Below are 14187 nucleotides of genomic sequence, written 5' to 3' on the forward strand. Positions count from 1 at the left end.
CTACGTAAACACAACACCTGTAGTCATGATCAAACCCAGGTCTCTGGGTCACTCTGGCACCACTCTGCCGCCCCTTCCCCGGCATAATGTTACCAATTAAGCTAAACTGGAATGTTGCATTCATCATTAAGTGAAAACATTTAGTAGGATTTACATTTGTGCCTGTTACATGTCTGAAAGTCATAAAAGTGTGTGGATCAATGAACATTAAAATGACATGTAGATGAATGTAATATTTTGCACCAAAAATCCATTACTGAGTCTGTTCAAGGAATGCGCATTCTCTTTTCAATCAAGAGTCAAGTCAAGCCATATGTACTGACAACAGTGCAATGAAATTTATTCACAAAATGCTGGAGTAACTCAGCAGGTCAGGCAGCATCGCAGGAGAGAAGGAATGGGTGACGTTTCGGGTCCGAAACGTCACCCATTCCTTCTCTCCTGAGATGCTGCCTGACCTGCTGAGTTACTCCAGCATTTTGTGAATAAATACCTTTGATTTGTACCAGCATCTGCAGTTATTTTCTTACACAGTTCAATGACATTCTTACTAGCAGCAGCATAACAGGCTTGTACATACAAGACACATAGACACAAGGAACTGCAGGTGCTGGTTTACAATAAAAGAAACAAAGTGCTGGAATAACTGAACAGGTCAGGCAGCATCTTCTTTATACTGATTGGAGTAGATAATATATAATAAAGGAAAATTCAGAAAGATAATAACTGCAATCCTTGTGCTAAATAATCTAAAGTCCTTGGTGCAACTGAAGACACTCCATAGTTCATTGTTGAAGTTAGTGTTGTGTAGTGTTCAAGAGCCTGATGGTGTTGGGAAGAGGCTATTCTTGAACCTGGTTGTCATTAAAACCCATGTAAATGCGACAGTTCTCTCGGGGGCATCTGCCTAATACCTTACATGTAACTACAAGGACATGCGCAAAAGAACCACATGTATCTTCCACCCTCCTCCCCCCCCCCCCCCCCCCCCACATCCTTCCATTTATATCCCTCCCTTCTCCTTCAAACCTTTTCTCTCCTTATCAATACCATTTTGTCTATTTGGCACCCTTTTGTCTCCTTTTCATCTCTAGCCTTTGTCTACCTCGCTGCCGATCAGAAAAAAACATCATGTGTATACAACTATCACTTGCCACGTTCTATCCCACCTCCATCTCTCTTACATCTTTCTCTTCTCCACTACAATCAGGAGGGTCCCCACCCAAAATATTGCATATGCGTGTACTCCGGAGATGCTGTCTGACCCGCTGAGTTACTCCAGCACTTTGTGTTCTGCGCAAGATTCCAGCTTCTGAAGCTCCTTGTGTCCACATATATCTGTCTCCTCATTTGGTGAAATGTCCAATGTCTGACCTAATGATGGCCCGGAGGTTAAGATGAACCCTTTTACTTTAGACTTTAGAGATATAGCATGGAAACAGACCCTTCAGCCCACCGAGTCCACGTCCCTAGCACTATCCTACACACTGGAGACAAATTACAATTTTACCAAAGCCAATTAATCTACAAACCCATACGTCTTTGGAGTGTGGGAGGAAACCGGAGCACCCGGAGAAAACACACGCGGTCACAGGGAGAACGTACAAACTCGGTACAGACTGCACCTGTAGTCAGGATTGAACTCGGGTCTCTGGCGCTGTGAGGCAGCAACTCTACCGCTGTGCCACTGTAAGCCCTGCACTATAAACCTCGGGTGGGTGCCACCAATGTTTTGACTCAATGATTCTGCATCGTATCAACTCGTTCACGACCTTCACCCACCAATCCACCACTATTGCTCGCCATACTAACACCCGAGATTAATCTCCGCTTCCCTTTTATACTTCTGACATGCAGAAAGCGGTGAGAGTAACAACAATCATGAAGCGGCTCCGGGCACCCGAACAGAGCGAGACGGCCAATGCCTCCCCGGCTTCAGTGCCCGCGCCCCAGGAAGGAACTGAGAACAAGGCCGCCGGCAGCACTCCTCCCCCAGAAAGTCAGACGGACAACTCAGCCAAGGTCGGCGTTACGACTAAAGCCTCCCCCAAGTGTAATGGAGAAGCGGCCAGCCCTCACAAACCTGCTGCTGAGGCGTGGGAGGAGCAGAATGGCTGATTCACACTGCCTCACGCAGCGAACATATTGTGTAACATTTTAAAAAGTAGCTCAAAATTTTTATCAATTATTAAAATGGCAGGCACAGTCAAACTGATCATAAGCATTAATTAAAAAATGAAAGTGGTATTCAGATGCAACGATTGCCGCAGTTAAATCCAACAAGGCATGTGTTAATAGGTCTGTGAAATTTTGAAGCAATAATTGGCAATTGTGGGTACTGTTTCTGCAAAATGAGTCTAGATTGAAATCCAGGAGGAAGAACTGTGGCCAAAGCTTGTTTGTGCTTGCTGTCTTATTTGCCATACTGTGTTAGAAAAAATTACTGACACCTCATCTTTTACTTTGAAAACACATGCCGCATATTAGCTTCTTGCAACACATGAAATTTCACTTCCTCGAGCAATCTGCAGATACACCATGCTTAATATGAGCCTGATTCAACTGGACCCTCTGTCCATACTTTTCCTACTCCTGTTTGTGTCTGGGAGCTTTGCCCTCTGCCTTGTGTGCTAGAAAAGGCATTTGCGCTGACTGATTTCTCAGTGAGGGAATCATAGCGCCCAAGCCAGGCAACTCTGCTTGCTGGTCCCAGAGGCAGATCTGCAATCACTCATTACAATCGCTCCACTATTTTAAACCTCTACTCCAATAGCAGCATTTCTTATGCAGGAAGGAGCTGCTGATGCTGGTTTACACCGAAGATAAACACAAAATGGTGGAGCAACTCAGTGGGTCAGGCAGCATCTCTGGAGAAAAGGAATAGGTGATGTTTCAAATCAAGTCCCTTCAGACTGAGAGTCACGGGAGTGGGAAAGTATGACTTCTAGCCATACCTCCAGTTTCCCTCTCCCCGACTCTCAGTCTGAAGAAGGGTCTCGACCCGAAACGTTAACTTTTCCTTTTCTCCAGAGATGCTGTCTGACCTGCTGAGTTACTCCAGCATTTTGTGTCTATCAGCAACATTTCTTACCTTCTCTTTATCCTCATCTGTACACTGTGGACGACTCGATTGTAATCATGTAATGTCTTTCCACTGACTGGAAAGCATGCAACAAAAAGATTTTCACTGTACTTCGATGCACATGATAATACATTAAACTAAACTAAGGCGAAGCAATCTTGCTCACAATTCCCTGATCTTCATATACAGCTGGCAATGCTCCCAACCCACATCACGAAGGAATGAATCCCAACCTCCTGAACTTTGCAGCATGGAAAATGCCCTTAAGAAAATAAATTTGCACATTGGTTCCCCATCCTAAAGCAAACAGATTGCCCCTCAGATTTCAGTTTAGTTAATTGTCATATACCCCGAGGTGCAATGAAAATCCTTGTTCGAATGAAGCTCGCAGAGTGAACCCTATTCATAACATTGATAAACACAATTGATGATATAATTTTAAAAAATGAAACAATGCAAGTAAAATAAAGATCTCAAGTAAAATACCACAGTGCAGAATTTCAGCTGACCTTAAATCCGACAGCTCTGCTAAAAAGCAGCCCCTTGTTAAAATATATGCCATCATCCCCAGCAGAATTCTCTCAGGTCACAGACCTCCACAAGACATTGATGTACTACACCTTTTATTACTAGTTTTTAACATCCACTTTCCTAGTGAACATGAAAGCATGTTTTGTGTTTGTTGGTTGCAATTCTATGCATTGCCGTGCTTAATGCATCATCGTGTCAAGTGGTCATGAACAAAATCAGGCCGGACCCTTAGTTTTCGACCAGCATTGTTGCACGCCTTGGCTATGCTGACAAAAGAGGTTGTAGTATAAGATAACAGTACCTAATATTATATCAATCCCTGGAATACTGCATCCCAAATGTCCTTTAATTCATGCCCGGCAATACAGATTTTAAAGGCAAAATCTTTGACAGATGTTCTATGAATGAAAATGTATGTAATTTGAAAGTTTAGGGGGCGGTGTTGATAGACAGAGGGAGAAAGGGCATTCAGTGCTTTATAGTGTTAACTTTATAAGCTAGTAATAATAGAGCATTATTTTAAGCAATGCAGTTCTTTTGTGTAAAAATTCTAGGTGGCTTGCTTGGGAGTACTTTAAAAATCGCTGGTGTACCTGTGCCTCGGCACAGACTAACCACACACAGATTAGAAGCTGCTCAGAATTATCTCCAAACCGATAACCTGCAGAAACGTGCAAACAAAAAAATATACATTTAAATAATTTTAAGGAAGCTAAATTTGTAACAACGTGTATGTATTTGGAAATATATTTGTTAAGAGTTAAAATATCGGCAGAAATGTGCAGATTCTTCTGTGCTGCAGAGAAGACAAGGCACACAGAACAGGTCTGTTGCATGCGTGCCAATTTGTAACATGTACATGTAATTGCATGCTTATATTTTGTCACATTAAAACAGTGGGTAAACATGGTGTAATTTATTGTGCTGTAACATGTAAAATAATTCAGGTCAATTTTAAAAAATAGTTTGAAAAATCGCTGAAGAATTTAGGCCTGTAATTTGAACAACTGCTGTTTGAAGAAAAGGTATTTTGGCTCTTAAAAAAAAATAAACAAAAAAAATCTTTCAAGTGTGTTATTTTCTCATGCGAGACACATGTTAAATTCCCTCCCATGTTCTTTCTTTCTCCTTGTTACCTCCCGCTCGGATGCTTCTTTTTGGCTTATTATTGTAGTGTATTGAGTTACAGGGAAAAGGTTTGTTTTGCATGATATCCAGATTAGTTAGATTATACTATGCGGACATACAATCAAGCAAAACTCAGTTAAAAAGGTAAAGCAAAGGAAAATCTTGAAAATCCTTCAAGATGTAAAGAAAATCATTGCATGGAAATCAATGATGCAATGAAAATCTTGCTTGCGGCAGCATTAAAGGCAAATGATCCAGAACCAGGGGACACAGTTTAAGAATAAGGGGTAGGCCATTTGGGACTGAGGTGAGGAAAAACTTCTTCACCCAGAGAGTTGTGAATCTGTGGAATTCTCTGCCACAGAAGGCAGTGGAGGCCAATTCACTGGATTTGTTCAAGAGAGAGTTTGATTTAGCTCTTAGGGCTAACGGAATCAAGGGATATGGACAAAAAGCTGGAATGGGGTACTGATTTTAGATGATCAGCCATGATCATATTGAATGGCCTACTTCTGCACCTATTTTCCTATGTTTCTATGATAGACACACACAAATATAAATTGAACTAATGACACATAAATTACAGATACATTGCAATTAAATCACACAAGTTGCACATATATTACAAATGTCCACCCGTGTCCATAGTACGATGGCGAAGCGGTCGAGCTGCTGCCTCACAGCGCCAGAAACCCGCGTTCCATCCTGACCTCGGATGCTGTCTGTGCTGGGTTTGCACATTCTCCCTGTGACCACATGGGGTTTTCTCCGGGTGCACCAGTTTCCTCCCACATCAAAAGACATGCGGGTGTGTAGGTGAATTGGCTTCTGTAAATTGTCCCTAGTGTGTCGGATGTGCAAGTGAGATAACATGAAACTGGGTCAGTGTTGATGCTGTATCTCTAAACCAAACTAAAACTAAAAAGGTCTGTGCCTAAAAGGTGCCAGTGCAAAAGTACACAAATACTAGTCCGTGGTAGCACAAAAAATGGTGCAATTAAGCCGAAAGAGGTGTGGAAGATGCAAGTAACTGCAAATGCTAGTTTCCTGAAACAAACACAAAGTGCCAGAGTACAAGAACTCAGCTGGTCAGGCAGCATCTCAGGAGTCCATGGATAAGTGACGTTTTGGGTCGGGACCCTTCTTCGGACTGATAGTGGGGGAGAGAGGGGAAGCTGGAAGAGGGGAGGGGCAAGACAAAGCCAATCAAGTGGTAGATAGATCATTTGGAGAGGCACAGTGGCACAGCGGTAGAACTGCTACCTTACAGCGCCAGAGTCCGGGGTTCAATCCTGACTACAAGTGCTGTCTGTACGGAGGTTCTACGTTCTCCCTGTGATCGCATGGGTTTTCTCCAGGTACTCCGGTTTCCTCCCACACTCCAAAGACGTACAGGTTTGTTGGCTAATTGGCTTCTGTAAATTGTAAATTGTCCCTAGTGTGTAGGATAGTGCTAGTGTACGGAGTGATCGCTGGTCAGTATGGACTCGGTGGGCCGAAGGGCCTGTTTCCATGATGTGTTTCTAAAGTCTAAAGATACAGGTCAGGGGGGGGGTTAGAAGATCGAGTTTATCCTGGCATGATGAATGCAGTGTTTTGCAAAGTAGCACCTGATCTGCATTTAGTTTTTACAATGTAGAGGAGACCACGTCAATTAAATTGACTAATTGGAAGACAAAAGGAACCGCAGATGCTGGAATCTTGAGTAAAACACAAAGTGGAGGAGATGGATAGTCGTCATTTTGGGTCAGGACCCTTCAGAATGATTGTAGAAGAGGAGAGAAAGCTGGAAAAGAGGCGAGGCAGGAAAAAGCCGTGCAAGTGATAGGTGGATGCAGATGAGGAAGGTATTGATTGGCAAATGGGTGGACAAAGGCTAGAAGTAAAAATGGTGACAAAACAGTTTAAGATAAGGAGAGGAGTGAAAGATGAGTGAAAACGTAAAGGCAGTGGGACAAGGAGGGTGGGGGCAGAATAGTGAGATTAATGAGAGTAAACCAGACAGGCTAGGGGGAAATGAGGGGAGTTAGGTAAAATTGGATGTTTATACAAATTGGTTTGCAAGCTACCCAAGCAAAATATGCGGTTCTGTTCCTGCAGTTTGCATGTGGCCTCACTCTGGCAATGGATGAGGCCCATGACAGGAAGGTCAGTATGGAAATGGGAAAGGAGTTAAAATGGTTCGCAACGGGAGATCCAGCAGGCTCCAGCAGACCGAGTGCAAGTGTTCGGTAAAATGGTCGCCTAGTCTGCATTTGGTCTTACCGATGTAAAGGAGGTCACATCGGGAGCACCGAATGCAGATGTTAGGGAAACTGCATGTGAACCTCTGCCTCACCTGGACGGACTGCTGGGATCCCTGGATGGAGGTAAGGGAGGAGGTATAGGGACAGGTGTTGCATCTCCTGCATTTGCAGGGGAAGGTACAGGGGAGGTTTTTGTGGGAAAGACTGAGTGAACCAAGGAGATGTAGAGGGGGTGATCTCCATGGAAAGTGGTGGGGATGGGAAGATGTGACTGGTGGTGGGATCACATTGCGGGTGGCGGAAATGTTGGAGAATGATGTGTTGGGCAGAGAAGTGCTTGTGAATCGCTGCTTCATTGAAAGGATTGCTTCGGTCCCTAGATGGTGAGAAGGAACAAGTGTTGCATTTCAGGTGTATGAATGGAAAAGTGCCGCAAGGAGAGTGAATTCAAAAACTGAAGTTAGTAAGTTTGCAAAATGGAATTTCTGTGTTCGAAGCTGAAGAGTCCTGCTTGCGTATAAGATTGCCTTCAGTCCTAATAATTGTTCTTCCCCTTCACTTATCATATTAAACAATAAAATGACATCTGAAAGTCCTGGAGAGGAAGTTGGAGCATAACTCTGCAGGAAGTTTGCCTTTGGTGATGGAGTCACAACACCGGTTTCAACCCAAGTGTGCAGGCAATAGGTGGTCTTGAAGCACAAAAACAATTTCAAAAAGGTCACAGGCTTCCCTCTGGGATGTGAACAAATTAAATCTGCTTTTGGATATGTCCCACCTGGTGTGATTTGCACTGAAACAGGAAAGGGAATGATGACTGTAAAGCAACTCCTGCTGTAGGATTTTGAAACATCCTACTCCAATGAAGGAAGTCCTGCTGTGTCACCATATTGTAAGATGCTCTGCATCATTTGTCCATCAAGCTAAAAAAATCATACTTCACATTTCAATCTAGATCAAGTTTTATCTTTGAAACATGGAATGCACAGGGGAAAAGGCGCAAATGTAAAACTACAAGGGATCTGGCTGAGGGAGGGCCATGTTGACGTAGGATGGGCTTGTTTAGGAGCAGAACCGTGAATTGTAGATGCAGAAGTGGTCAGTGCAGAAGAACCATGAATTCAGGAAGGAAAAGAGAAGGTTGCCTGAGGGTGGGTTAAAGGAGGAGTGGCATGCCTTCAAACTTAGCATTCATTCCACTGTGTCTCAGCAAAGCTTGGCAAACCTCACCAATATTCTCACCTTCAGTACCCTCATCAATATTCTGCACACTGCATCTTTTCCCTTCTCTCTACCTATTGTACTTGAATTTGGCTTGATTGTAATGAGAGCCATAGTCATACAGCATGGAAACAGGCCCTTCGGCCCAACTACCCCATGCCGACCAAGATGCCCCATCTACCCTAGTCCCACCTGCCTACATTTGGCCCCTATCCCTCATGTATAATATCTCATTTGAATGGATAGCATGCGAAACAAAGCCTTTCACTGTCCCTCAGAACACATGACAATAATAAACCTAAACCTAGTTGCAGGGATAAACTAGGCCAACTTATAGAACATGGTCCACAAATTCCTCCGAATTCCACAATACCAAGGTTGCAAGTGAGATGTGTATGTTTCTCCCAGGCAATGTCAACTGCAGAACTCTATGCATCTATCATTTATCTGTCGAATGGAAACCAACAATAAAATGGCATCAGACTTTGAGGAAATTCCCAGCAAGGGTTGGATTTATTCACTGAATGAGCAAAAATGTATTGAAGCAGAATAGAAATAGGAAATAAATACTTGAAATGATGCAAACATCCACCGACAGTGTTATGACAACCTAAGTGTCATTGAGCTACAGTCATAGAGCACGGAAACAGGCCCTTTGGCCCAACCCATCCCAATGCCAATTGAGATGCTGCATCTAAACTACTCCCACTTGCCCATGTTTGGCCCATAACTGTCTCTTAAAAGCTGTCAGCCAAGGAATGATGTGTAGAATAGCACTAAGAATGAAACCTCAAAGACAACAGTATCTATTTTTAAATGATTTCTCATATATTTTTCTTTATTAAGAACAGATTTGAGCACGACTGTTGAAATGATCCTGCATCTTTTAGTTTCTCTTTTTAAGATGTAAGATGGTTTTAAGCCACTTGTCCATCACTGGAAAGGGGACAGAGTTGTTACTGTCATTTAAAGATAGCTGATTCATTCTGTTCGACTATCTTGGTGGTGATATTTTTGATGGTAGAGGCTGGGGCAATTGAAGGGATGTGATACCTTGACAAGCTAATACAAATTATTGACAACACACCAAAATCAATAGACAATAGGTGCAAGAGTAGGCCATTCGACCCTTCGAGCCAGCACTGCAGAACATCAACTTTTCCAACTTGGGCCAGACAGATTGCAGCTTGCCTCCTCAGTAAATGAGTCCTGATGCAGGGTCCCAGCTTGAAATGTCAACAATTTATTTCCCTCCACAGATGCTGGTCAACTTACTGGGTGTTTTATTGCCTCCTCAGTAATCCTCCTTAACTCTAGTCACCAGCCTCTCAGGATTGCCCGGGAATTGAAGAGTAATCTCCAAGATACGGTTGCAAGCAAATTCCACAAGAATCTATGGAGAAATCAGGGATATATCACACCTCGATTGAGAATACCCCCATAATTCCTCTTTATAACATTGTTGTTAAAGTGAAGTTCTGAGGTGAGAGCAAAAATAATAAAAACAGAGTATGCTGGAAATACTCTGCAGGTCAGGCAGCATCTGTGGAGAGAGAGGTAATATTTCACGTCAATTACATTTCGATGGCTCTGATGAAAGATCATTGACCACAGAGGTAAACGGTGATCCTCTCTCCATAGATGCTGCCTACCATGCCGAGTGTTCTCAGCATTCCCAGTTTTTATTTCAACTTTCCAACTTTGCGATTTACAATGAAGGACAAAGATCTATTCACTTTTCTCAGCCAATCATGCAAGAAGATAGAACAGTATAGCACAGGAACAATCCCTTTGGCCCACTATGCCTCTGCCGAACATGATGCCAAATTGAACTAATCTGCTCTGCCTGCACGTGATCCACATCCCTCCATATCCATGTGCCTTTCTCAAAACCTCTTAAACACCACCATCGTATCTTGCCGCAAGCACCACCCCTGGAGCGTGGCCCAGGCACCCACCGCTCTCTGTATTTTAAAAATTGCCCCACACACCTTTGCTCCTCTCACCTAAACGTATGCCCTCTAGTCCTTGACATTTCCACCCTGGGGAAAAGATCCTGACAGTAGTTTGCTTGGCTTGAGATTGATTCTTGGAGAATAACTGCAAATATGGGATATTATTATTAACTCCATCTACACTTCACAATGCCATGGAAAAGCAGCAAACATAATCCAAAGCTTCTCCCACACTGGTCATTCTTTCTTCTCCCTGCTCTTTCGGACAGTGGATACAGGAGCTTGAAAATGCACACCACAAGATCAGGAACAGCTTCTTTGTCTCGGTTATAAGGCTTCTGAAAAGTCCTACCATAAGGTCAGAAGTGATAGGAGCAGAATTAGGCCATTCAGCCCATCATGTCTGCTCCGCCATTCAATCATGGCTGATCTATCTCTCCCTCCTAACCCCATTGTCCTGCCTTCTCCCCATAACCCGTGACACCCGTACTAATCACAAATCCATCTCTGCCTTAGTAAGCTGGGGTACTAGCTGATTCACTCTATCCCATTGCAGACTTTGGACTTTGTCTATGGTACTGGTGCACTACAATGGTGTGAATTATATTCTGCACTCGGTATTTTTCCCTTTGCTCTATCTATTAAATTTTGAGTTTGATTAGATTGTACATATATTTATAATATGATCATGCAAAATAAAGCTTTTCACTGTACCTCGATACATGTGACAATAATAAATCAAAACCTAAACCTCTTCTTGGCTATGCTCTTCTTGCTAAATTTCATTCCATATATTTGAACAGCACAGAATTTCAAAAGAGAAGTATAGCTATTACTATAATGCATTTTTAGCAGTGCAGACCAAGGACAAATTTCTGGGCAATTTCAAACAGTAATATGAGTTAGTATTAATACCACAACCATGGCAGGTATGTTTAGAGCCTCCAGATACAGAAATCCAATTATTTAATGTAATTATCTGCATTTGGTCAACACCATTGAACTTTATTTATCATTTCTCTGCCTCCAGTTTTTTTTTTTTTCCATTGCTGTGAAGCACTTTCAGAAGTTTTATTTAATTACGAACACAATCAAAGACCTTGTGTTTTTTTACTGTAAAAATGAGGGAGCTGAATTATTCAGAAACTATCCACCAAAATACAATCTTTGCATTGAAACCTGGTTGGAAAAAAAAAGCAGCCCCATAGCAACCAAATAAAATCGAATGCCCAAGTGCAGGGATGAATCAGCTTCAACTTTCACAGCAGTTGTTATGGTTACAAGTCACTATATTTTTAATCTTTTCACTCTAGTTATAAATGCAGCCCGTCTCTGATTTTCGACAGTCAAGCCTGTTTATATTTTATATGCAAAACTGTAATCCCTGACCTTCTATAGAATTGACAGCAGAAATCAAATTTTAAAGCAAACGTACAAAAAATACATGTTCAATACAAAAAATACTTGTAAATTTAGCCGGTGTGGGACGAATAAAGGAATATTATTAATTCAAGCCTTTGCCACATGGAGTGTAAAATAAAAGTGTAATAAACAAGTAGCCTTCTGTTCTGTGCTTGTTGTACTGAGCCTGCATTGAGCACATTCATGTTTGTAGTCCAAGTCAGGGCTGAAGCTCAGAATGATGCTGGTCTGATTCCTGATCTCAGTGGAATGCAGTGGTACAGGGCTCATTGGCTGGTCAAGCTTAAATCTGGATGCAATTGTATCAGCAATCATGTCCAAGAGAAGACTGCATAATCGGCTTGGGTGGGGGGGGGGGGGGGGGGGGGGGGGGGGGGGGGGGGGAGGCTGAATACAAAGCCTTAATTCTGCAGGATTTACATGTCTATAAAACCTTTAATATCCCTTTCAGGATACCCCAAGAGAGCTTGCAGTTAAAACAAACTGTACAGACCGAGCAGCATCTGTGAGGGGAAAAGACTTGTCGATGTTTGTTGAGCCCATAATTTGGTTTCTCTGCATTCCCCTCTACCCCCCACGCCCCCCCCCCCATCCTCGCCCCCCAGACAACAGCTACTGACCCTTCGATTCTGCCTATGGGTGCTGTCTGTACGGAGTTTGTCTGCTCTCCCTGCGACTGCTTGGGTTTTTTCCGGGTGCTCCGGTTTCCTCCCACATTCCAAAGATGTGCAGGTTTGCAGGTTAATTGGCTTCAGTAAAAATTGCCAAATTGTTCCTAGTATGCAGGATAGTGTTACTGGAGGGGTGATCGCTGGGCAGAGCAGACTCAGTGGGCCGAACCGGTCTGTTTATGTGCTGTATCACTAAAGTCCAAAGGATGTGTTGGACCAAACGGCAAATTTTCTTAATCTGCACTTATCCAAAGAAAAACTCTTAACAGTGTTGTGCTACATCTTTATTATATTGTTGTGTGCTCTCCTCACTAAAGTTTAACTTAAATCCCAAGTCTCTCAACTCAGAAGACCACTGCCATCATCCCTTCACTTCCCTGTAACACAACCCACCCAACCATAGTGCTCCTTCCCTTTCGATCATACCCCAACATCATTTTGCCCTTTATCTATATACTAAAACTCTCGTTTGTTTGTTTGTTTGTTCCTGAACTACAGCCAAAACGGTACACGATAGCGTGACAATTTTAGGCCCACCTTACTCACCATCGTCTCTTTGGTGCTACTGGAAAAGGTTTCATTGAAATCGGTGTTATATTTTTTAAGTTATTCACATTTTAAAGTTTAAATCTATCTCTCAGGGAGGGAGGGAGGAGGGAGGGAAGTGGAGGGAGTGAGCGGGAGGGAGGATAAGGGGGGAGATGAATGGAGGGGGAGAGGGATGGAGGGGGGATAGGAGGAAGGGGGAGGGAGGGATGGGGGAGAAGGGAGGGGGGAGGAGAGGGTGCTGCACCAATGTAGGAGAGGTTTGGCATCATGTCCTCTCACCCCCAAACATGTCTCCCTTATCTCATTATATTCACACCATCAGAATAGTTTAGTTTATTGTCACGTGTACGAAGGTACAGTGAAAAGCTTTTTGTTGCATACTATCTAGTCAGCAAAAAGACTATATATGATTAAAATCAAGCTGCCCACAGCGTACAGAATCAGGATAAATTATAACAAGTCCTCATTATCATTTGTTCCATAAGCTATCATTACCTCGTAACCTCTTCTCCAATCGCTCATTAACCAAGGGGATTGTGGTTGCCCTAGCACCCCATTATTTCCACACATTACCATCTTATTGCTCCCTCTCATTATCATCCCTACTTCCACCCCTGTTTCATCCTGGCCCTCTCCTCAATTCTACAATCTCTCCCTTCAAAACAGGCCATCCTGCTCACAACAAGGAGGGAGATGTAGAAAAGATAAGGTGAGTGGAGGTGAGGAGAGTCAGATCAAATTTCCTTCTTTAGACAAAAGTACTAAGATCTAGTACTGCACTCAATGTCTTCCTTAACTTCACCATCCTCCATACTGTCACTCACTCTTCCCTACTCTCATCCCTTCCCCAATCCTCAATCCCTGCCCTACCCACAAACCCATCTCCTCATCCTTGAACCCATTTCCACTCACCTCACTCCAACCCCTACCCTCAAACCTCTCCTTCCATCCAATTCAATCCCATTCCCTGTCCTTAACACATGCCCATGCTAGTAAGCACTCCTTCATCCTCAATCCTTTCCCTAGCCTCTAACTCTTCTTTCCACTCTCACTCCCCTTTGCCCATGCCTCATTCCCTTCCTTTCAACCACTCTCCCCCTCCTCCCCTACCACCAAACTCCTCCCCATAAACGCCTTCCCCCTCATCCCAATCCCTCCCTTCCCTCAAGCCCCTCATCCTCAATGCCCCCCATAAGAAGCCCCTCTCCCTCAATACCCCACCTATCCCCAAACCCTTCCCTCGATTGATCATTCCTCAAAACCTCTCCCCCACCCAAACCCCTCCCCTACCCTACCCAGTCCAGTCCTCCCCTCCCCTGCCCCGCCCCCTCTCCTCCCCCACTCTCCCCGCCCCCTTGAACCCCCGGAAGCTGCGGGCGGTG

The 14187-nt window shown here is 43.6% G+C and overlaps 1 protein-coding gene across 3 annotated transcripts in view; it reads left to right on the forward strand.

Moving 5' to 3' along the window:
- The window catches only part of camkva (CaM kinase-like vesicle-associated a), a 93944-nt gene extending 89280 nt beyond the window's left edge, over positions 1–4664 (forward strand). For all 3 annotated transcript variants that reach the window (XM_078414187.1, XM_078414189.1, XM_078414188.1), the window contains exon 11: positions 1858–4664. In XM_078414187.1, the coding sequence (XP_078270313.1) occupies positions 1858–2118 (261 nt within the window). In that variant the 3' untranslated portion in view covers positions 2119–4664. The remainder of the gene's footprint in view (positions 1–1857) is intronic.
- Positions 4665–14187: the final 9523 nt, after the last annotated feature.

This window comes from Rhinoraja longicauda, chromosome 17, assembly GCF_053455715.1.
Source record: "Rhinoraja longicauda isolate Sanriku21f chromosome 17, sRhiLon1.1, whole genome shotgun sequence".
NCBI classification, from domain to species: domain Eukaryota; kingdom Metazoa; phylum Chordata; class Chondrichthyes; order Rajiformes; family Arhynchobatidae; genus Rhinoraja; species Rhinoraja longicauda.